The sequence below is a fragment of the Anarrhichthys ocellatus genome, unplaced genomic scaffold, assembly GCF_004355925.1.
Source record: "Anarrhichthys ocellatus isolate YVR2014 unplaced genomic scaffold, GSC_Weel_1.0 scaffold6, whole genome shotgun sequence".
In the NCBI taxonomy this organism is placed as follows: domain Eukaryota; kingdom Metazoa; phylum Chordata; class Actinopteri; order Perciformes; family Anarhichadidae; genus Anarrhichthys; species Anarrhichthys ocellatus.
In genome coordinates, this window is record NW_022280036.1 from 5,748,529 (window position 1) to 5,773,775 (window position 25,247).

Sequence of the window (25,247 nt, forward strand, 5' to 3'; positions counted from 1 at the left end):
TTCACTTGCTGTTATTTTTGCTAGTCGATTTCAAAAAGGCATCAAATCTAAGAATAGTTGGTCCAAAATTCTTATTGCAAATCGGAACCTGCTAGTACTTCATTATTATTATTTTTTACATATATATAGTGCAAACTCTACAATTACACAAAACATATGATTGTGCATATTTAATGGTAAAAATTAGGCCATTAAGTATTAAGAGTTTTTATCATCCACCCAAGTGTACAATAATCTCCTTTGTCTTTCATTTTGTTGCATTCTGGTGTATAGGGTAGCATCAGCCTTCTTGTATTTCACTGACGATGTTTTCTCGCTGCACTAATACTATTTCATTTTTTTAGCTGCACACACACACACACACACACACACACACACACACACCAATCTCTGGTCTGTCTCAACAGGGACCTCTCTCTCTGTTCAGGGATGGGACTGCAGCAGAAAGCCCTGCTCACCAACACTTGCATGTTTTCATTCATATATTCATGTATTCCATTCATATTAACAGTGTACAATGGAAATATGTGGGTGGGGTGTATGTATGAATACAAGTCAATGCCCCGCTCCCCCTCACTATATTTAACCCCCTAGAAGCCTCCTCTTGCCTCCCTCATTGCTGTGTTACTCCCTAACCCCTCCCCCTCTCCCTGTCTTCCTGCTCTCTTGTCATTGGGTGCTGTGTGGGGTGATGGTTGTGGTTTCTGTCGGTGATGTCTCCAGAGCGTGTACCGGCTTAATGCTTCAAAACTATTGAAGCTTATTTTGATTTAACAGTCTTGCAGCACTTCTAGATTAGATTCAGTTTAGATAGATAGAGATGGATATATAGATAAACAAATAGATAGTGTTTTGAAAGAATATATAAAGAACATACTAAGAACACATGCATATTTGTTCATCATCTCTGTGGAAGTAGTGCCTCTAAGGAGCCTCTAACTGCTGCCTGTAGCTCCAACAGCTGACTTGCGAGTGACAACCTGAAGCTTGGACTGTACATTCTGCCAGGAAGTCGAGGACTCAAGCGCATCTTGGACAGTTTCCATAGAGTCATTGCCTCAGGCTCGACCGGAGCATAGACTTATCCTTTTTGGGACCAGACTTCTGAGAGTTGACAAGCTGCAGAAATAAGGATCAACTCACTGCTTTCTACTGCCTGAGGTGAGATGCAATAATCTCATGATAACTTGCTGTCCTTGATTATTAGGGAGGATGTTGGTATAATCAGTGAAAACTTTACTCCGATCTCTTCTGCTGTTACAGGACAGTAAACTCACTGCTTCTTGTTCTCTGCAAATTAGAATTATATTAATAACTCACAGTATCAGAATCTGTGCGCATAGCACCACTCTATCACTGCTGCAGAATGAAAGGCTTGCTACTATGAAACAGCGTTTCTTCCGCCCATTGGTGGGAAAAGGTTCCACTGAAGGCTAATGATTGGTCACTCTGGCTGTCTGTCATGTGGAAGGGTGTGTTCCTACAGTGATAAACGTGGTCATATGACACAAACATACCACCCTGGAAGTAATGTGCTTGTTTAGGTGTGGTTCAGAGATGACGGGAGAGCAGAGAGAAGAGACAGTGGAGGAGGAAAGTGTATGCAGGGCAGCAGGAGAGAGATGGACAAATGAGAAAAACAGAAAAAAAGACAGATGTAGGCTGCATTAGATTCTGAATGCAAGATATGGACATGGTTATCCACGAAAATATTAAATACAAATACATCTAAGCTCAAATTCTGATGAATAGTTGGTTTGTTTCTCATTATTGGTGAAGATGGGCAGAAAATGTATGTACGGCCTCACAAAAAGCACAGATAAACAAACCAGCGGAAAGGCGAAATAGATTAAGACACATATTTTAGATAGCGACTTTTGTGACAATAACAGGGAAGCAAATAGGTAAACCGAGAAAGTAACAAAATAAAGAAGAAGAAATGGACATAACAATAACAAGGCAGCAGCAACCTGAGTCATGAATTCTCTGTTGAATGCAGCCATTCAGAGAATTAACACAGGCAGTATATGGTCAGCTAAGGGGTGTGAGGATCAGCAAGAAACCGGTCATATGATCCCTGGTCAGCCCTCAGCTATTAGAGAGAGAGTGACAAACAGGAAGAGAGGCAGAACAAGAGAAAAACAACAAGAGAGGAAAAACACCAGTGGTCCCTCCATGCTTTGACAGTAGGTAATGGAGCTAACATTCGTCAGTTGGTGTGGTCGGAGGCTTTCACATCCTCTTACATCATGGTGAGGTGGAGGCCCACTAGATGCATTCCTCATAAGCTACCAATCAAAGGAAAGGTAAAACCGTCTGTTCTATATTCTGCTCTATAATGTACATTTTTGTGATGATCGTAGTATTTACATTACATTAAATCAAGAATATCTGCGGGATGAACTTTTCGGCATGTATTATAAATGACAGCGAAAGGTTTTATCCTGTGGTGTATGTGTGAGCGGTGATTGTTTGAATCAGTGAGGAGAAATGGGAGGCAAAGATGTAATGTTGTGTGACAGAGCCTATAGACAGTGACTAACCTTTGAGTCTACATGCAGGTACAGTATATGTGTATATTTATCTTGTTCTTTAATTCTACACTTGGAACCAGGCTTAAAATGAAATGGTTAGCTGCTTTTCGAAACACAGATTTGTCCATCTCAAAATGTTGTGCATCTGGGCATCCTGGTGGCCAACCTGTACCTAACTTGTGTTCAGGCAGGGATGTTTTGTTGTTTAACAAAGTTGTGAATGCAGTTGCATTGCCTGTGTGCTGAAATAAGTTTTTACATACATACATGTATGATTTGTTCCAGGTTGTCTTACGCAGCTCAGCAGAAGCCCAGCAAATACTGAGACGGTTACCAAACAGGAACGCGGCATATTAGAGGATCATCTGCTTCAAGGGAATCAAAAAACCCAAGAAAATTTGACTGTGTGGCACCAGCTGAAGAGACCAGACCAGAGGGAGCCACCTCAGGACTCAGGGATCTGCTCGATTTACTAACCTAACAACAAGACTGTGGGCACAGCAGAGTCCCACTCACCATGTACTCCCCTCAGAGTCTCCACCGCTGGGGCATCACACACAGTGAGAGTATGGAGCGGTTAGCATACAGCCAAGGTAGGTTGGGAAGTGTTATTTAAAAGAATAGCCCTATCTAATATATAATGATAACTCCTGTCAACTCCTACTGCAGCGTGGTCTTATACAATGTTCTTGTTCAATGGATTCATATCACTGGACTGAAACAAAGCATCTTCCCTGTCTGCAGTTCCTTCCTGTCTATTGTAATACCTGCAATCAGAAATATCCAATTTACATTGTTTCCACTCTGACCCTTACCCTTATAGAGGTACAGTAATGCTATAAGCCTAATATCAGTGAAAGTTAATTTCAGAGCACCTGTGATTAAATGAAGCATCCTCTTACTTCTGCAGGTGCACTAAAGTCTTGCAGTCGATCAGTATCAGCCGACTCGTACATTTAAACAAATCACCAGTCAGTCAAGACGGCGAAGTGGTCTTTATAGGCTGACAAGCTTTATCATAGAAAAAACAAGCTTTAAGATGTCTCTTTGGCCTCTGAGAGAAGGTGATGGGCATTGTTCGCAATTCTATGACTAAACTAAAATAATAAGCCGAATAATCAAGGAAATAATCAGCAGATTAATTGATAATTAAAACAATAATTAGTTGCAGACAGCCATGCATTTCATGTAGCATGCAGGTCTCACTTAAAACCTTAAGCATGTTTACCAAAGCCTGCTCAGCCTGACTCTCTACATGTACTTCTTCCTCCTCTTTACTGGTGCCTGTGTGGGTGTTTATTTTTTCCACTGTGATGCTTCTAAATTCTACTGAGAGCTTTCCTCCGTGGGTTCATAATATGACATTGAAAGTAAGGCCGTAGCCAGGACTTTGGAAATACTGAGGTCATGACTCCAAATTCCCCCAGCAGACCCTAAGAAAAATATGGACAAGCAACCAATCAAACCCTGTAAATGTCTTACAGAATTTAAAGAAATCACAACATTTTATTAATTATTTGAACTGTTTAATTATACTATATGTATTATGTATTTACAATTAAGGCATTTAGAAAATAAAGCTAACAACATTTTGCCTAAAACTATTAGATATTACAAAAAAAAACGTGTGTAGCAGGCCTACATTTTTACCACAGAATGTTACGACTACCACGTAGAATTTCAATACCAAAATGACCAGAAATACAGTTGTTGAGGAGGAATTCAGATCGTGTTGTTACTGAAGTAAAAGTGCATAAATATTATTGGGGAGATTTACTTAAAATGTGAGTATTCTCTGAGCAACAAAAGCCCCCTGTGAGTATTAGACAATTATATTATTGTGAAAGCCGCATAGTTTAATCTATTCACAATGCATATTTTATTAGCTCAAATGGTTTATATGTCAAATCTCGATTTGTTAAGTAGTTATAACTGTCAAAATAAGTGGAGCAAAAAGTACAATATTTATGGAAGCACTCAAGTAAAGTACAAGTACCTCAAATTTGTACCTAAGAATAGTATTTTAGTTAAGTATTTTAGTTACATTCCACCCAAGCAGAAATATTACCAACCTCCTTGGGGGCTGCAGCTTTCTACGAGAGATGTTGGACCTTTTTTTTTTTTTACTCAACTATATATCTTAAAATAGCTGTCTGGGTCCTCTTGTCTCCAAGCATCTCTGTCGTCTACACACAGTACCACCCTCCACCTGGTGGCAGCCCTGCAGTTCTTCCTTCTAGCAGCAGGGGGCGGCACACCCACAACACAGCGGTCACTGAAATCATTACGTAGCTAGTACTGCCTTTTGTGTATCTCGTGAGCCTGTTGACACCGCCCCTCCGGAGGGTGCAGCGGGACCGCCAGGAGCCCAACTGTCGGTTTTGGTCTACGGGCTACAAATGTCCACAGCACCGGGATGTACGGAAAACAATCGTATATCAACAAGCAGCTAACGGTCACCATGTAGACCGACACCAACGGTTTGCAGTACGGGAACGCTACGACGGTTGACTAGTCAGGCTTGTTGCTTTGGGCGCTATTACAGGTATTTTTATGCTACGGTTGTCACAATGGTCGCCGGTTGAATTGCTCAACGACACCAGCTCGCTAACGGTTAGCTAACCGTATGAATCTGGCTGCGTTCGCACCGACCAGCAGCTATATTTGTCTCAGAGGTACACGAACATGGCATCGCCTGCAGAGCACGACCTGGCGTTGTCTGAAGCGGACAGCAGCAAGGAGAAGGCTCAGATGTTTGGGATTTTGAGGCTGCAGGAGGAGAAATCTGGTGTTGGGGATAAAGCTAACAGTAGCAACACGGCGAGAGGAGGAGGTAGTAGTGGAGGTGGAGGAGACGGGCGATGGCAGGCTCCCATCTTCGCTTTGGCCAGGAAAGCATCCGAGACCATTTCAGGGAGCATTCACGTGCTGCCCAAAGTGTCGGAGCACAGGACGTCTCTTTCCGGGGACTGGACCGTCCAAGGTAGAGTATTATCATAAAGGGAGTGTCTGGTTAGTAATAAAAGATCTGAAGGCACCCAGTAACCCTTAGCTAACTGTGCTTATCAGTTGCTTAACACAGAACAGACCCCCCCCTGATATCTTCAGGAGCATCCAGACATCTTCTAATCGGAGCACTGGTACTAGTTCCAGCTGGTGTTGGTAGATGTGCTAATGTGACAGACCTAGCTGGCTACATATCCTCCTTGTTCTTTCATATCTAGCATTCCCTCATCACTCTGTGTGTGTGTGTGGCCAATTGATTTTCCAAATAGCTCACATGCTTTGATGGTACAGCCTCGCATATTAATGTTAGCAGCGCTGCTGCTGTTTCTACCGCCACACAACTGCACAGCCCGAGGCGTCACATGCCGCACTGATGCACATGGGAAACACATGTTCTGTCTTTTTTATTTCCTTTGGGGTTTTCACCATGCATAGTGGTGTTGTCTGTATTTGTTTGCTGCCTTGATATCACTACAAATAACGTTTTAGTATAAGCTAATATAGTATAGTATAGTTAGCAGCTGTAACTAACTAAATATTTTTGTTTTCATGTTTTATCAATTAATTTTTTTCGATAAAATATCAGAAAATTGTAAATATTTCCATCACAAATTTCCAGAGCCCAAGCACACTCGCAGTCTGAAACCCTAATATATACATTTTTTACGATGATATAAAACAGATAAAAGCAGCAAATAATAATTTTTAAGAAGCTGGAACCAGCAAAGGTTTCTCATTTTTGCTTGACAAGCGAATCATAATAGTTGCTGATTAATCTTCTGATGAGCGACATCTTCTGTTGTTTCTGCAGAGCTCCGCACCAGTGTCTGTCTGACAGTAGACGTTCACACACACACACACACACATACACACACATTTAGTTTCTGACAGTTTCCAGGTGTCCATCACAGACGTGCATTTGAATTCTGTGACATCTGAATCATTTGAAATAACTGAATAGTTGTTTCAGGCATTCAGTGCAACATAACTTCTTCATTGATTGTTTGTTTGTCTTTCTTTTAACAAGAACACAGTAGATACATTTTAGGGGAATGACCTTTTAATGATCAAAGATTTTAAAAATCTACACAGTTGCATTCACACTCAAATCTCAATTGAAACATCCAGACACGTAGCTTTTCACTTGTCAGTGTTTGATGTGTTGTAGTAGCAGTCACATGGTGACACAGGCATTTAAAGGGTTATTGTTTCTTTCTTAGTATCATCAGGGCGTAGCACCAACGAACTCCCAAAAGTCTTGCTCACTCCCAAGAAATCATCTGTTGATTTGTCAGCATCTCTGCCTCTGGGCCATTAAAGCTCTCTGTCATTGCTAGGCAACATCTCTGCACTTTTCCACCTGTCTGTCCTGCTCTGGTGTTTAGCTACACATTAACCACATTAACCCGGAGGTCCACTCAAAGTGTAGAGCACTTAAAGACATATCTCTGTGGGAGTTTCTCTGTTTCAGTCTCAGGCTCTGGAGTTGTTCTAGAAGGCAAATGTTCAAAGTTAGCTGCAAACAAGACAATTTATCGAGCAAAGTTATACAAATGTATGTACTGCATTGTTCTGTGTGCCTACAGTGAGCTGACATAAAAATACAAATGATCTGTTTTTAGGGTGTATTCTGCTTTCAAAGCACTTACTTTACTTTTACTGTACATTTCCACAGTAAGCATGTTTCTGATAATGACCATAATGACCAGCTGTAATACATCACAGCTGTAATACATTACATTATAAGCATATTTTAAATGAAGTGCTCGTGTGTGGCTTTTCTCCTGCAGCCCTGCGAGATCCCATGGCTATGGAGCGAGCCAACCTGCTGAACATGGCCAAGCTGAGTATTAAAGGGCTGATTGAGTCGGCTCTGAGCTTCGGACGAACTCTGGACTCAGACTACCCCCCTCTCCAGCAGTTCTTTGTTGTCATGGAGCACTGCCTCAAACATGGCCTCAAAGGTAAGAGGAACCTCCCAAGAGGAAACTCCCAACTTATTAACATTCAATATCAAAGGGTTCCTAGTTAGTTTTTTTTGATGTCCATGTGCTACTGCTTGTCTATTCTCTCTGCAGTGAAGAAGTCCTTTCTGGGCTTTAACAAGTCTCTCTGGGGTCCTCTGGAGCTGGTGGAGAAGCTGTGTCCTGAAGCAGCAGAAATCTCCGCCTCTGTACGAGACCTGCCTGGACTTAAGTAAGGAGTAAAAACACACACCTGTGCTCACACACAAGTTAACCTTACATTGTGCTGGGGGAACATGAGCCACAACACAACCACACACACTCACATTTACCAGTAACATGAGAATGTGACGTGAGCCAGAGCAGGGAAATACCTGACTGTTATTTACTTTCACTTCACCTTTCCTCTCCCTGCTACCTCACTTCCTCCAAATTCTCTAGATCTTTAATATTCTTTCGTCTCTTTGTAACTAATATAGCCAGAATAGGCACATTTTTAGTCAGACACAGTGTTAACAGCACTGAGTTTAAAATTCAGTAAAGATTAGTCATTATACTGTCAATTTTGGGCAATAGACATCTTTTAAAAGCAAAATCAGTAATGGTGCAGTAGTATGTTTGTATATTTGCTAACAGTTGTATGTTTTTCCACATCATGCTTTACTTTGTTATTCACTTCTCAGTCACACATACCAGAGCGTCTAGGCCTGACATCAAGTGAGCAATATTCAGGTCTCGCTGATCCAGCTAAATGGGGAACAGCCGTGTTGTTTTAGATGGAGAACAGACTGTGTTTCCTTTGGTGCTGCTGAGTCAGACCAACGGACATGTAGCAGAGCAGTGTTTATGCAACACCATGTATGACAGTGCAGGCGTTTTAATCGTTGAGATGAAAAAGAAGGAAGTTAATTAGATGAGCCCATGTTAACTGTAGACTGCAATAAACACATAGAAGAACCTAATTAGATCCAAACAACAAAACAAAGCTCAAATCTTATCGTGTGTGTGTGTGTGTGTGTGTGTGTTTCCCAGGACTCCATTAGGCAGGGCCAGAGCTTGGTTGCGTCTGGCTCTCATGCAGAAACGGCTGGCCGACTACCTACGACTCCTCATCACCAGAAAAGATCTGCTCAGGTACTCACATATTTACACATAACAATTGGTACATTTGACTTGTTTTAAAAAATATACCTTAATTAAAGTATATACTTTTTATATTTTCTTGTTTCCAAGTTTCAGCTATAGACAAAAAAATGTTTGGCTGAAAAATATTGGTGTTGTTAAATAATATTAATGATAAAACAATATTGTTTTTAATCAATTTAATACAAATTCTGACAGCTTGTACTTACGCCAAAGACATTTTACATCCACAGTAACACTACTGAGCTAAAACCTAAAATAAAGCCCCTTTTTTGCTTTTACCTAAGCTCCCTTAAATATTTGAGGATCTGTTGTATCTTCCTCCACAGTGATTTCTATGAGTATTCAGCACTGATGCTGGAGGAGGAGGGAGCAGTGATAGTGGGCCTGCTGGTGGGTCTCAACGTCATCGATGCTAACCTGTGTGTCAAAGGCGAGGACCTGGACTCGCAGGTAACCCCTCTCAGACAGTATTTAGACCACTTGACTAGAAGAACACATTTACACCAGACATTACGACATTGTTTTAATGTGGGCATAAAACATCTGATGATGTGGCTGCATGACAACACGTGTACAGCTGATATGTCTACTCTTCTCTCCATAATTGCATCTAATTTTCCACTTGCACCAAACTAAGCAGAGAAGCAAATATATGTCTTATGTTAATAAAAAATGACTCCACTTGCTGTGCATACAAGTTCACGGACATGAAACAGTTTATCGTCAGTGACTCTAGTTTAGGGAAGCGGACAACACTTGTTTGATTTGTCGTGTTATCTTTGCATCAGGCAGAGAGAGAGCAGCCGCTGTGGTGTCATGTTTCTACGGGTGGACTCTTTGTCCTGAGTGCAAACACATTTTCTCACTAATGCACCCTGTTCAGACTGTGTTTACACTTGACTGAATGTGGCTGAGACACTTGTAACATGAAGCGATCTGGAATAGTTTGTTTGGATATTTGTACATTTGATGGCAGGTGTAAAAGAGATTCCATATATATATATATATATATATATATATATATATATATATATATAAAAAATAAACTTCATTTTGAGTGATGCCAGCTTGTCTTGTCTATCTTCTCATGAGGTCGGGGTGATCGACTTCTCCATGTACTTGAAGAATGACATTGATGATTACAGGAGTGAAGAGAGGTATTGTCTGTTATTATCTCTCCACTATATTTAATACAATGGGTCTCTTAGCCCCCCCCCCCCTCCCCCAATGTGATGCAGAGCTCTGTTTTACATATGTTTCCATGGCAACAGGAATAGCCAGATAGCGTCCATCTTGGATCAGAAGAACTATGTAGAGGAACTGAACCGACAACTCAAGTAAGACATTTGTTTTTTCATTGGGTAACAGACGTGTCTGCAGGGACTTCCGCAGAGTTCAGGGAGATGATGATGTTATTAACTTCAAGATGATTTTAAGAAATAGAAGTCCTCTGTTTACAGTTCTGTGTCGACCTGAACAGTGGCTGATTTCTACCTCACGTTTTTCTTTACATCCATCTGATGTTGGAGACATGGTATGATGCCTTGAATCGAAGGCAAAAGGCTGATTGCACGTTAAAATATTCAGTCCATTTTGGTTTGAACCAGTCGGCTTGTTTCAGAAGTACAACTCCCTACAGACAGACTCCTTTAAGCACAGACTGTCAATCACACTTCCTCTTTCAGTTTGTCTTTTTTTTCTCACAAACTTGGTATCACATTTCAATGAAACTGGATTGATCTACTTTCTTAAATGGAATTGTAGTTCTTTGAAATCTTTCTTCAAAACTCGCACCTGTGATTTGGGATGCACCAATTAGTACTCTGAGTACTGAACCGATACCTGTGTTTAGTTAATAAGCTGTGTGCCTCACTGTGTGGAAGTGACTGGGATCATTCTTTTATGTGTAAGGCAACGTCAGACAGAACATAAGCTAAGCTAGCCATGGCACTACTGTATTGGTGCTGTGGCCATTGAAAGTTAAATTCAGGTCCGTCAGTCTGGGGTGTGACACTTCAGTCCTTTAAACATGTGAATGTCATTAAACCTCATAAACACGATAATAGCTCAAAAGCCACAGTTGTTCTCCATTTAGCTGTATCTAATTGAAGAGGGCAAATGTCTGTTTAAGTTACACATTTTAACACCTCTGTATTGTGATATAGCCACTATAGTCCCATTCCCATATTCTGAATAATATGTTGGCACAATAAATTCAGTGAGAATCAAAATAAACAGAATTTGATTACAATTTGTTTGTACGATGTGTTTGTGTGTCTAGCTCCACAGTTCATGGTCTTCAGGGCAGAGTGGAGTCGATGGAGAAGTCCAACTCTAAACTCGTAGAGGAGGTGAGATCCACACTCAAAATATCTGCGTATTAGATTTAAACTAAAGGTAAAAGGCGGCACTTTAATGTCAGAGTTTAAGTGCACATCTCTACATGATGACTGAAGTCATCATGCTTTGTCTTTTACATGTTATCATAGAATCTGATCTCATTATTTAGCCAGATATGTTTTGATGAAATCACAGTGTCGGTGCAAGCATTGTTGTCAAACTGTTCTTTGTGATCAACTAAATTATTAAAAATGTTTTGTGTGCAGTTAGCCATAGCCAAGAACAACATCATCAAACTGCAGGAAGAGAACCAGGAGCTGAGGAGTGAAAACAGCCTTATTCTGCTGAAGACACAAGAGCATTTAGAGGTACGCATGCACACGTCCAATGTCTTAAATCACAGAGAAACATTGATTTGATAAAGATTTTGCTGCAGCCACAACTGAAACCAACACTGTAGATCTACCCCCTTAAAGGATAACTTTGTTATTTTTCAACCTTGACCCTATTTTTTCATGTTTTATGTGTAAGTGGCTAATGGAGACAACCATTTTGTAATTCTATTCAGTACGGAGGGAGAATGCTGCAGACGGCAGCTGCTAAACAGGCTAAAAGTGCTTGTTTTTGCCTCTGACGATTGTTATTATAAGTGTCCAACAACATTATGGAAAGGACCCTACAGAGAAATACAACTTTTTCTTAACCTTTGCTTTCTGTTTGTTATTGTGTCATGTGACTTGTTGCCAAAAGGCAACGGGTGAAACATGAGTGAGAGTTGGAGAGAGTGGTGCCATGGTGACACCATTCTCTCCGGTGGTGGCTGAGTTTGTTGTGTTTGAGTCGGTTTGAGTACAGAAAACGTAGCTAAAGGTTATCTAAAAGATTTTAAACGTCATGGCTGAATATTAAGAATCCTTTGTTAATGTCAGAACCAGACTTCTCCGTGCGAGACACACATTAACAAACAGACCTGATCAAGCAAAAGGTAAAGAATACCTTTTTTTTGTACATTGGAAAATAGGGTCCAGGTTGAAAAGTACAGAAGTTATCGTTAAATATTCCATCAATTATTACCAGCTCTGACTACAAATTGATGCATGGTATGGCTGACGTGTTCTTCACGTTGACGTAATTTATTTAGGTAACCCAAGTCGATGCGTCAGTGGAGAGAGATACATACAAACAGTCGCGTCAAGGATTGGATGAGATGTACAACGATGCTCAAAGACAACTGAAGGAGGAGTGTCGGCTCAGACAGGTCAGACTGTGACTGTGTGTGTGTGTGTACTATATATTGTGACAGCGTAACAACAGATTATATGCATGTATGTGGTTTATTTTTAGGATGTGGAGAATGAGCTGGTAGTCCAGATGTCGATGAAACAGGAAATGGAGTTGGCCATGAAACTCCTGGAGAAAGATATTCATGAAAAGCAGGTCAGCCTACATTTTCCTTTCACTTCACTCCGTCTTCCTTTTTGAACACTGATTTATTTACAAAATGTCTCAAGAGATGAAAGTGGACAAAATATTGACAAAAGGAAATACTTTAAAATATAAGACATTTAGTTTTATTCAGTATTATCCATAATGACTTACAATGAATACACAAATAGAAAAAAATCACAAAACATGAAGAATGAACAATGTACAAAGAAACATGGGTTATTATAGGATTTTCATATTGGTGGATTTGTTAATGGTAAGTTTTACAATCACAGGAGAGATGAATGAGAAAGGACTCAAATTAAAATAATGATCATAAGAATGCTGTGGTTGCTCTACAGACATAATGTCATCACAATGGGAGAGCACATGATAACGAACCCTTTGGGGCCTCAAACTAAACATATAGCACCAGCCCATACTTGCACACGTAGAGCAGTAGCATCTTGCCAGCTCTTGTGCCTGTTTGTCTCTAGCAGCCCTACCAGTGTCGGGCCTTTCACCACCAACACGTGAACTCTGCTAACTAAACGCCACCAGCTGACATTTCTAGCCGAGCTGTGACATACAGTAGCTGTCAGGGCAGCAGCATCATCACACATCCCAGCAGCCTGCTGACATCTTTGCACAGGAACATGGGGATATTTGTATCACGCATTGTGACTTACAGTTTGTACAAAATATATTTCAGCTTGCTTACAGGTAGCTCTGAAATGTGATATATATATATATATATATATATATATATATATACACTCCAAAAATGGCCTTTAATCATCACTATGTTTGTTCGTATGTAGTCCTGAGTTAAATTTTGCACAAAACCCCAGTGAATAAATGATTTGAGAGGATCAATAGATACACAAATAAAAATAATACTGAAGCCCTTAAAAGACTGAATGAATGGATGAAAGAACAAATAATAAAAGAGCAGCATGCTGAATTACAGTGAAACTGTTGCAGGAGACTTGATAGTGTGACCAGGACAGTCAATACAGGATACGAACACATATGAAGTCTTTGTTTTTCATCAACAGGACACACTGATCGGACTGAGACATCAACTGGATGAAGTCAAAGTCATCAATGTAGAGATGTACCAGAAGATGCAGGTAAAAACACTTACATTCTCACCGGGTTGCACTTGTTCTCTTGTCATACACAGTGCACATACTTTAATTTTTACTATTACTTATGACTTGTTCTCATTTGTTAGTCGTCTGATGAGGAAATGAAGAAGAAGAACGACGTGATCACTCGTCTGGAAGAGAAGACCAATCAGATCAATGCCACCATGAAGCAGCTGGAGCAAAGGTGAGATATGCTGCCTGTGAAGGAACAGCACGCACTAATCAAAACAGGAATATCACTTTGTCCCATGTGTCTCCTCAGTCTCTCCTTCAATCTTCTCTGTTGTTCTGTTAAAACCTTTGAACTGCAGTCTGTCATTGAATTACCAAAACATACATAATCCTCCTTTAACAAAGTGAGTCTGATGTCTCTGAGACCCTTTTAACAGCGTTGACTTGTAATATTGAACCTGAATTATGCAATAGAACTTTTTCACAAAAAAGGTGTTGTTTTTCTTAAACCAGATAATGATGCTCTTTTTAATATTTACTGCAAAGTACATGGTTATGAATAGTTCTGCATGGTGAAGCTATGCAGAAGGGAACTGGGGGAAAACATGGTGGGAAATGATTTGAGCCTTCCTCCTCATCAGTGATTCAGGTTTGCTCATAGGACGTTGGTGAGGAGGTTGTATTCCTTGTCTCCTTCTTATTTAGCTTCTGTTTGTCCTGCAAACACAAAAAGTTCAACAGTTATGAAACCTAAAATAAAATGATCCGATTAGGGTTTTACCTAACATCGCTACGTGTGATGGGATTGTTAAGTCTCAGTTTCGTTACTAGTTCGCAGCCTAAACAATCATCAAATACATTGCCATTGTTACGTGAAGTAGCTCCTTCTTCTCTCTTCCCCTGAAATTAAAGTGTATTATTCCTTTTGACTTTAGCGAAGGTGGTCTTAATTCAGCTTTTTCATGAAATGGCAAATGGATTCACTAAAAAGTGTTTGCATATTAAATCTAAACATTATAAACGTACTGTCCAAAGTTGAAACAAAATAATAATACATTGTTATTTTCCAGTGGAAACCCTCAGAATGTCCAAAAATGTCAAACATTTTGGGAAACAAGAAACGGTCATGTTTTAGGTGTAATTATTATTTTTTGCATTATCCTAAAGTATTTTTCTTAGTGCAAAAGTTGCCAAAAATTAAGATACAAAGCTTATACTTGAAACAGACTTTTACTAAAATAACCCAAAAATATGCTTGAATTGACTCCCAATGCGCTTAGAATAAAGACCACCTCCACTGGCATCATAATATCACACAAAGTTCATACATTTCTATGACTCATTAGAGATAGTGTTTGTTGTCTTAAGAAACCATCAAGAGTCTCTTTTGCAATGACGGAAGCTGGCAACACTAGTTCCCCCAAAACAGGTTGGTAAACGCACAGGTTACCAACTCAGCTTTAACCTTCAGGGGAAAAGAGCAGAAGCAACATTTTCCACAGCAAATACTGTATTGAATGCTATTGATTAGGCCATCACCCGCTAACTAAACTGATTACAACACGAAATAGATCAGGGAATGATAAACACGTTTCATGCATGCTATGTTGTCTTGGTCACTGCTGCACCACAATCCGTGTATGATGCTCCATATTTCCGTATCAGTCATTATGAGACCTGCTGGTTCATTGGTGTGTGTTATGATTCCTCTTCACCTCATCGTCTACCAGTCAACACGATCCATCCCTCCCCCCCCACTCTCCCATTAGTTTAAATCTGTTCCATCCTATTTGTGATTGGTTGTGAATGTTTTTTGCTGCTCCAAAGGTGTTTGTATAGTAGGCTGGTAGGACACAGACCCCGGTTACACGTTTTTTTTTCAGTGGGAGTTTTGTGTTGCAGCTGAAAAATCAAATGAAGAAGTAAGAAGTGTCCTGACAGAGCCTCTGTTTAAGATTATTTACCTGCTAATTAGAGATAAATCTCCCCCTCAGAATTGAACATGTTGGCTTCTTTAGAGAGGTCAGGCATACATCTCTCATGTTGATAGTATACTTCTGTGCACACTTCACCTGACAATTCCACTTTTTGTCTGATCTAGTTTTATTCACTTATCTGTCCACATTACCTTTCCGTGCTTCTCCTCCCCACCTCTTCTCATTACTCGTACATATACTGTGGAGGGAAATCTGGTGACAGTGGCAGTCTGCAATCAGATTTCTGTGTTTTAATGCATTTTATTTACACTCACTGCTGTGCTTGTGATGTTAAAAGTCACTTAAAGTGTTCAGTGTAACCGGGGCCACTTAGAATACTGATGTATTGACATCCTTTCTTCCTTCCTTCTTTTCTTTCCTCCCTTCCGTTTGTCTCTTTTATACCGTCCATCCAATCATCCATCCATCCGTTTTGCTCCCTTGATACCACGTTTCCTTGATTTCCTGATTTTATCCCCTCTCCTCTGTGCAGTGATAAGGATCTGCTAAGTCAGACCAGAACGCTTGCTATGTCATTTGTTAAGTGTGCCAGCAAAGACACAGAGCACCAGTACAAGCTAGTCAAGGACATCTCCTTCTGAGGAGAGACCTGACCCACACACATGCAGACACATGGTCACTTATGATTGAATGAATAAACGGACTAAACTTAAAGGAACATTCCTGTTTTTTTGCACACAATATTCAGACGGTTTAATGGCCAGAGAGCAGCCACATAATCAGGTGAAACTAGAATGCATGGTTTAGTCCTTCAGTTACTAAAACATTGTCGTCACCAGCAGATTGCTGGGATTCATTGAGGCCACTGCAGCATGTTTCAAGATCTTTAGTTGAACCCTCCTCAGACAACATTACTGGGTTTGTGTTAAAAGGGTTTCCTCTGAATTTCCTCATCTAGGTGGTCACCAAACTGTCTGAATATTATATTAATTGTACTTTTAATAGAAACATTTTGAATTAATCGTTTTATTTATTCACTCTCATGCTCAGCCGTGTACACACACACACACACACACACACACACACACACACACACACACACACACGTGTGTATGCCACACATTCGTCCTGCCTCCAGTAGTCAGTTTATATGCAGTAACACTGACAGTGAGATAGTTGACTCTGAGATGTTATCAGAGGGTCGTTGTTGTAGTTCAGATTGAGTTAGAATGAGTATAGAGGCCCATCCCGCTCGTATCACAACTACTTTATCTGGCAACACCCAGAGCTACTAGTTAACAGAGTTGAGTCTCTGTAGTATTTAGGGACTGCGTAAATGATTGGGTCGTGATTATCTCAGAACTTGTGATTCTGTGCTTGGCTGTCTTTTTACTTTATTGCAGCCAACACTGTTTAAGTCTAAAGCACGAGCAGGATCATGTAACCTGCATTTCATCACAGTCAGTCAGTGGTGTTCACTATAATTGTTAAGGCAGACAGAAGTTTGCTTGCGCAACCTCCTGCTTTTAATTTGTTGCCATTTTGCTCTGCATGTGACCTGCTTCTGACTGGCTGTGATGACCCTTGCTGTGCCTGATTTCTTTCCCTTGTTCACTCACTCATTATTCTCCTTATAATACACACTCAGTTTACTCTGTACTGAGCAGTAATGTAAGCTTTCGGACACTTATCTCCCACTCATCATCACTGACCGTTGACGAAAATGTTAGAAATTGTATTGTGGGATTGTGAGCAGAAAGTAAGGCACGTGCCGTGGATGCTACTTTTTTCGTTTTTGAGGACGCTATGTAATGGATATTTGGATTTCACACTCGGATTTCGACCCTAAATTGAAATGGCAAAAGGTTAAATATAGTGCACTCTACAGTTAAAAAGGGAGTGATTTCGGAAACATCCCGTCTCCTTCTTGCATGGATTTAACAAAACTGAAGATTGTAAGATTTTGCAGATGTATGCAGCTCAGTGGGACCAGCACATTTGCTTTGTTTCTGCAGAACAGACAGAACTGAGCCACATGTAAAGACTTTTAGATACACAGCTGTAAACCTCTGTAGCTTCTCTCAAGGGAACTTGAATGTGTTGATGTCTCTCGTCTTGGCATATTTAATGACTTATGTGATTGATCAGGAAGTAATTATTCTACCGATTCTAACTCTGCGTTCATAGTACTGTAACTCCTCTCAATTTTTAGAAGAATATACTATCGGTACACTAATGTCTTTTACCACCGTGACAAATAAAGTTAGATGGTTTTAAAGTGTTGAGTGTGGTTTGAATTTTTGGCCATGTTCAGACATTGGACATTTATTGTGTAATAAAGCTCTTAATCAACTGTAAACCAGGGAGTTGTGGGATTCTTCTCACCCAAAAACACACTACAAAAGGGTCCTTCCTGTACAATATCGGGTGAAAACAATGCAGTTGGCATATTAATATTCAAAATGCTTTGAATATATAACGTATTATTGAAAAAGACATGCAGGTCAAGATGCAGTTAGCTTTCATCTTTTTTTTGTTGTCCATTCAGTTGCTTTAAGGCATTTCTTCCTCATTGTTTCATCATGCGTCTTATTTGGACTCACCCGTTTGTATTCCTTACTGTTCTGTTTTGAACCCTCTCAATTCTTCTTCTCTCTGAGTTTGACTCTCTGGTGTTGTGGCGAAGAAAATGACAACACCATCCTTTCCCTCAACCTTCTTCATTCATCCTCAACCATCCCTTCTTTCTACCCATAAACCTCACTCCTTAGCCTTCATCCTCCTTCCGGTCTTCCTCCATTATTTTTTTCCCTTTCCCTCCACACTCCCCCTCCCCTAGTTTTTTCGCTCCATGGCCCTGAGTTTGTCCCTGGTTATAATGGTGCAGATTACAGGAGGCAGAGAGGCACCGCACCTTGGCCGAGGAGGGGACCAGACGCTTCAAGTTGGACTTTGCCAACAAGGCCGACAGCCTGCAGCGGCAGATCGAACACAGAGAAAGGCAACTGTAAGCAAAATCCCTTTAAAGACAGACTGATGGGTAGACTCATCCACACACATACATACATAAACACCTAATCTAGAGAATCTGGTGCTCAGAGAGAGACACAACAAAGTAAATACACAATAAGCTGTGTTGCATGTAAGCCAGCTTTTGGTGAAAAAGCATTTCTCACTGAAACTGTCATAGACCTAGGACCAGTAAATAACAATCAAAACAAACATATACAAACCAGTGTGCCCTTACTTTGTCTCTTGTTGGTCATCTTTATTATTGTTATTGGTGTTGTATATTTATATATGTGTTTGTGGTGTCCCTTTAGCCAGCAGCTAGAGACGGACCTGAAGATAGAGAGGGAGTGGAGGCAGACGTTACAGAATGATCTAGACAGAGAGAGGGATACGGTGGCTCAGCTCAGCACAGAGGCGCTGCAGATCAACGGGCTAAAAAAGGTAAAAGAGACGTACCATGTATGTGATATTTTATGTTTTATTATAGTATATAACTTTGTGTGTGCGACCCAGCATTTGATCAGATACATGTCTTCTGTTGTTTTGTGTTATATGGTTTTTTCTTAGGAGTTCCATCGTCTCCACGATGAAAACATTCAGCTGAAGATGATCTGCGAGGACCAAGAACAAGCTCTCGAGGAACTAGGCTCCAAACTGAGCGAGTATGTATGCTTTGTTTAAAAATGTCTGCACCCTAATCAAGCTGTTAGAGCCTTTAACAGAGCGTTAACAGAGCGTTAAAGGCTCTAACCTTTGAGGGAAACTGTTTATGCCTCCACGCTGATGACAGCAGCTCACCGGGTTGTCGGTCCGTCCTATATCTCCTATAAAACAATATCTCAGAAGCGGCTTGAGTGAATTTTTTCAAACATCCACTTGGACTCGAGGATTAACTCATTAGATGTTGGTGGTCAAAGGTCAAGATCACTGTAACCTCAAATGGGTCCTATTCTCGTGATATCTTAGGTATGCCTTGAGCAAATTTTCTCAAATTTGGCACAAACATCCACCTGGACTCAAGATCAACTGTTTTAGTTTGTGGTTATCAAAGGTCAATGTGCTCTTATGCTCATCCCATCCTCGTGAACGTGATATTTCAGCAACGCAGTAAACTGCAACTTGACTAGTTGGCAGAGGCAGACAACCGTGAAGTGGTTGTATTTACTTATTTCCTTTACGTAGCAGTTTTATTCATTTTGTCATCAGATCCAAACTGAAGATTGAAGACATCAAAGAAGCCAACAAAGCTCTTCAGGTAAATTAACTGAGTTAAACGTAGCGCAAAGAAAGTCTTTTAATGTCTAATGTTCTAATGTCTGTCTATTCCAAACCCTTTCATCACTAAAATGGAAAAGTTAGATGAGATATTATTAAAAGAGCAGAGAGAGAAATCAGAGAAAGAAATATAGTAATTGTTATTGTTGATTAGTGAAGTGTGCTCTGTTTTGTAACGTCTGTTATGTAAAATGAGGGTGAAACTGAGATGTACTGTATTGTGCTGTTGCAGGGAGGTCAGGTGTGGTTGAAGGACAAGGAAGCCAGCCACTGCAAGCTGTGTGAGAAGGAGTTCTCCATCTCAAGACGAAAGGTCAGTCAGCAAATTACCACAAATAAGACATAAAGACTCTCTATTTTGTGTTGTCCCGCATCTGAAATCCTTTATCTAAACTATCATTGTACTGGAAATCATCTCAGGGCGGCTGATGTGTTGGTGAGGAAGTTAGTGATCCACATCCTTTTTATGCATAGTTAAATGCTAACTGATTTGAAAGCTTTTCTATTTTGATTTACTTCCTGTTTTGAAAACTGTTCTATGGCCGGTATTTGTTTTTAGATTACGACGAGAAAATAACTTCTAGTGAGTGCTATCATTTACAGCCACCATGCCTGAAAAGACAACTTGCAGAAACTCGACAAGACATTTGAGGATACATGCGTTACTGACATGGCTTTAGCCTCAAGGGATCTCAAGCAGTGCTGTAATGAAATATGAATTACTCAAGGGATAGAAGATAAATCAGCAAGTTGGTTCCCTCAGCAGCTAATTTGCACCCATAAGCACACCACAACAATGTCAACTTTATTTTGACATACTTTCTGTATTTCCCTCCAGCACCACTGTAGGAACTGTGGGGAGATTTTTTGTAACAGCTGCTCCGACAATGAGCTCCCTCTGCCCGCCTCACCGAAACCAGTGAGAGTCTGTGACACCTGCCACGCCCTCCTCCTCCAGCGATGCTCCTCCAATCCAACGTGAAGGAGCCGGGACTGCTTCAAACAATCTGAGATCAAACTCACAAATTCCCATCCTCTGGTTCTCTGTAAGATCCATCTCCCAACTTCTCTCAACAGAAATGCTGCTTGAAATGGACCGTGTGCATGAACATTTAGTGCGTTTGATTCATTCATTTACAGTCAGCAGAAAAAAGCAAGGGTGTCTGCATCATTCTGACACGTCTATGTTTGTATTTATTATTGCACTGTCTCTTGTAATCCGAAACAGAGGAGGAGGCCATTTTATATGCTAGATAAACAACAGTTGTACAGACTAACCATTTACAGTAAATTCCATCAGTCCAGACTGATGGAGCAATGCAAAACAGGACTGTCTGAGGACAGAGCTCTGCTATTAAAGGAGGAACTACTTTACCATGAACTGATAAGCACTGCTGCAGCTAAATGGAGATTCTCAACCAAACCTATAGTCTTTTGAAGGACTGCATCATTATAATGTATGTACCAGGCTTCAAACTCTATACAGTAACTGTATAGCCAAACAGATGAGATTACATATTTAATACATACTGTATCGTGGCCTTATTACCGAGTCTTGACTGCAAAGCACTCCTCTTTTCAAGTGGAGGGAAATGAACACAAAAATAAAGGCAACATTTTCACAGGCACAAAAGATCAAGTCAACCAGACAGGTTAATTCTACTTAAAGTTAAAGTTACTACAAGGAACTTTCATTTTGTGTCGATTTTGGCGACCCCTGTGGAGAAAGTGGTAGTGTTTCCGAGCACCTGATTCCCTGAAGAAAACCTCTCATTTTGCTGCAGCAGGTGTCTGACCGTCTGCTCCGCTCAGTGCTGGTTCTGGTTCTCCCGTGCCTCTCTTCCCTCCAGCGGACCCAGCAATACGGGCTGGGTCTCCGGCAGCAGGGACCGGTGGTGGAGTAGCAAAGCGAAGCTCACCCCCTGGCAGTAGACGCTTAGCTCTCCCGCTCCCACCGGAGCTTACGACTGCAGGTCGAAGGCTGCAGTGAACCGGGTCCGGTTCTGTCCGCGGTGGGCTGGTTGCTGCTGGAGGCCCTGCTGCAGTCTGAGCTAAAGGAATTTCTGGTGAACCTGCATTATTTCATCTGATTTTGCGCGGAACCCGACCCAGTGGCACCGCTGACAATCACTAAGAATAAGTATATAGAAATAACCAATCTTCTGTCTGATGGTCTCGTTTACTTATGTAGGTCATATAGAGGCATCTGTTTTAATTTCAGACAGTTTCATAACCAGTTCAAAGTTCATCACAGTTACTTTATTTGAAATATATTTCTGTTTAATTGACTGTGAGAAGATCAGGACTGGTCTCATTTTTTTGTCCCTGTTTTAATTGCAGTCATGTCACAGGACATATATAACATGGAGATATATTTTGTGACAATGAGACAGACTTCTTGCAAATTAATTCCAGGAAAATTCAAAGCAGATGTTGTTCTGCTGACACAATGACCAGACTAGTTCCCCATGGGGCTGTGGTTTTCAAAGGAATGGAACATCTTTCTTTTCTTCTTTTTTTTTTTTAAACAATGTTGGTGCCATTTGTGCCTGTGGAAATGCCGTGAATATTACGTACTTGTGCTTCTCTTGTTTCCAAAATGAGTTCTAGATTTCTACAGAGAGGATTTCTGTTGAGGGAATTTAAAATACTTAAAGTAGCAACTCTAGCCAAGCAAAGCGATCTAGAACATTTCACTGTTAGTTTTCGAACACTAATGCAGTGGAAGCTGCTTTAAGGACCAAGAAGAGCAACAAATGCTGTCATCTCCGGTGCCTAAATGGCTCTTTAGTTGATGTACCACTGACAGCTAGCTCACAACATGACCACTTCACTGACTAGTTAAGAACAGACTTTATGGTTACACACCTCTCACACAATAGCCAGTAGGTTTGAGCACTTGGCAATCCTATATTACCTCTACTATGGATTAATTTGAAAGTATTTATATTTGATTTTGTATTTCATGCACATTCATTTTTACTTTTAGAAGTCCAGGGAACTTGTTTGAGCTTTCCCTGTTTACTTGAAGTAAGTTGTGAAAAGAACCACATTTTACTGCTGCTCCATTTCTGAGAGGGAAAGTTTGAAACTTTAAACCAATTCAGTTCCTTTCTGTTGAATGTGTTGTTAAACTAATGCTGATGACTGTACGGTCTTCAGTGACGGGTTATGATACGAGTTCCATTGCACATTCTGGTGTTGTACTTGTACAATGTTTACAACCTATGACTTTTCAAGTACTGGACGTATTCATTACCATTAAGAGATAAAACAGGCCTGGGTTCATTTCAATTCAATTTAAAGTGTTTTTATTGTTTCAAATATTTAAAAACTCACCAATTTATCATATCATCATTAAGTACTATGGGCAAGTGTTCCTGAAATGCACCCAGGCCTAAAACCTTTTTGTACAGTGTCGTTCTTATAGATCTCCCAGCTTTCAATGGGACTTATACGGTGTTGACGCCACTGTATGTTGTATATACATAATTGTTGATAATCACGCTGACCCTTTAATTTAAAGTTAAAGTTTACTTAATCTACCATTTTAATATTATCTCTATTGCCAACAATATGTTGTCTTGACTGTGTAGCAGTTTCTGATTAAATCACATCACAAACAGAATTGTTCATATTGTTTGCTGTCATATTAATGGTGGTCATTGGAATTTCTTCTGTGAACATTTGCTGTTTTTGCCCCGTTTGGGTCTTTTTCTGCTGGTGTCTTGCTGAAATCAACTCTAATTTAGTTCCCCTTTAACACACCTCATAAGTATAATATTGATAAATATGTTTTCTAGCACAAATGTGTTTTCTTCGGGTCACGGAGCTGGCCTCATGTTCTACAGTAGTAGAATCCTACACACTGCACCTTTAAGTATAGAATTTACAAAGCAGAGTGTAGAACAGCTGCCTAAGCTATTTTACAGCTTAAATATATATTATTTTACTTCCTTTCTTTGAGAGTGGAATACAATATTAGTTTTAAATGATGTCATGAACCTTGAATATATTCATAAAAAACTCACAACTCACTTATCAAACCATTTGAACCAAGAAAGCTGATCTGAAATCCAGTTTGAATCGGTATACTACAGGACGGTCAAATGTTCTGCTGAAGATCATTTTAAACCAGAGCAAACAAAGATAAGAAACATGGAATTAGAATTTATTACCTAGACCACTGCTCCACTTTCTTAAAGCACATCATTCACCTGAACACGTCATCCAAGTCAAAGCAGAATTATCGTCAACTGATTAGATTCAAAGTGACCGTGCTTTATGGCATACTATGCTGTGACATGTGATACTATGACTTTTTGTTTTGCAATATAAACTATGAATTATTTAGACAAATTATTCATCACATTCTATATTATAACGTTCCTGCAATACAACCGAGAGCCAGCGAGCAAACACCACAGATACCCCTGGTTGAGCAGGTAAGGTTATTTGATCGCTCTTGATGTTTTTGATATTTCTATGGCATACTGTACTATGACATGCTACTCCATAACATTTTTAAATGTTATTTTCATTGCATAGTATGATACTATTATAACTTTATGACATACTACTCCATTACTTTATTTAATATTCATGGCATAGCTACTATAGTTACTTTTTAAATCACATTTTTATTTCGTGACATACTATAATATGACATTTCTTATTGCATACTAAACTGACATTTGATGATATTAGCATGGCATATGCCAGTTTTTATGGCATTCAATACTACGACTTTCATATGAAGTTTTTATAGTAAACTATACTATGCCAGTTTTTATGGCATCTTTTCTTTGATGTTTTTATGACATGACATACAATACAATGTGATCAGATGAGTATACAATTAATAAATAAGCATGTTTTTTTACAACGTAAAATAACGACACAAACTTGGAAGTCAATAATCAGTCATGTAAGCATTTATGGATGCATCAAAATGTCTGCTGCAAACAAAATAAAAACAGCAGCTACAACAGAGAGCGCAGTGATAGCGTCTGTGGGGAGGTGGGGAGTTTCATATCCTTAACCACACAGACCCAGGTGTGGCTCATGTAGCTGATGATCCCAATCCTGCAAAAGAAAACCAAGAGCAAGCAAGCAAAAAACACAGAGACCCCTAGTGGAGTAGAGGTGTCGTCACACATCCCTTTTAGATTTTTATGACATTGTTCTAAGAGTTTTTTGACAACATTTTAATGTCATATTATATATTACATTTGACTATGTCATACTGCGGGGCCAGTGCCACCAGGAGGATCTCAGCCTTGCTGAATAAAATACTGCTACTGGACGGACATACAAAAAATTATGTATTAAAGTAATTTTCAATATATTACAGTTCAGTGAAAATAATTAGTAAATTATTAAAACTATTTTTTTTTTTTATGCAAATAGAAGTAATACATGGCTTTTATGAGTTAGTTAACGCAAGACAATAAGAAGCTGTTTAGAGCAGTTTGTTAGTATTTATTTAAGATATCTGCACAGGTA

The 25,247-nt window shown here is 39.9% G+C and overlaps 1 protein-coding gene across 4 annotated transcripts; it reads left to right on the top strand.

Annotated features, from left to right (window-relative positions):
• The first annotated feature begins 679 nt into the window (after positions 1 to 679).
• On the top strand, positions 680 to 23,370 carry rufy2 (RUN and FYVE domain containing 2). Of its 4 annotated transcripts, none has more exons than XM_031846373.1 (20): positions 680 to 1,161; positions 2,820 to 3,127; positions 7,331 to 7,504; positions 7,619 to 7,736; positions 8,537 to 8,638; positions 8,977 to 9,100; positions 9,743 to 9,807; positions 9,922 to 9,987; positions 10,932 to 11,001; positions 11,257 to 11,358; positions 12,132 to 12,248; positions 12,335 to 12,427; positions 13,474 to 13,548; positions 13,653 to 13,750; positions 18,343 to 18,462; positions 18,779 to 18,908; positions 19,035 to 19,129; positions 19,674 to 19,722; positions 19,975 to 20,055; positions 20,581 to 23,370. In XM_031846373.1, the coding sequence occupies exons 2-20, from the start codon at positions 3,052 to 3,054 to the stop codon at positions 20,722 to 20,724; spliced, it is 1,899 nt and encodes a 632-aa protein (XP_031702233.1). In that variant the 5' UTR covers positions 680 to 1,161; positions 2,820 to 3,051; the 3' UTR covers positions 20,725 to 23,370. The 4 variants fall into 4 exon arrangements, with proteins under 4 accessions (XP_031702233.1, XP_031702234.1, XP_031702232.1 ...); XM_031846374.1 differs by lacking the exon at positions 680 to 1,161 and adding an exon at positions 2,111 to 2,306; XM_031846372.1 differs by lacking the exons at positions 680 to 1,161; positions 2,820 to 3,127 and adding an exon at positions 3,148 to 5,517.
• The last annotated feature ends 1,877 nt before the right edge of the window (positions 23,371 to 25,247 follow it).

What these genes read in the sequence shown, in the direction of transcription:
- rufy2 (XM_031846372.1), top strand. Translation starts at nt 5,220, where the DNA reads ATGGCATCGCCTGCAGAGCACGACCTGGCGTTGTCTGAAGCGGACAGC. An exon ending in AGATCAACGGGCTAAAAAAG is followed by an intron (nt 18,909 to 19,034) that starts GTAAAAGAGACG and finishes GTTTTTTCTTAG; the next exon opens with GAGTTCCATCGTCTCCACGA. An exon ending in TCTCCATCTCAAGACGAAAG is followed by an intron (nt 20,056 to 20,580) that starts GTCAGTCAGCAA and finishes ATTTCCCTCCAG; the next exon opens with CACCACTGTAGGAACTGTGG.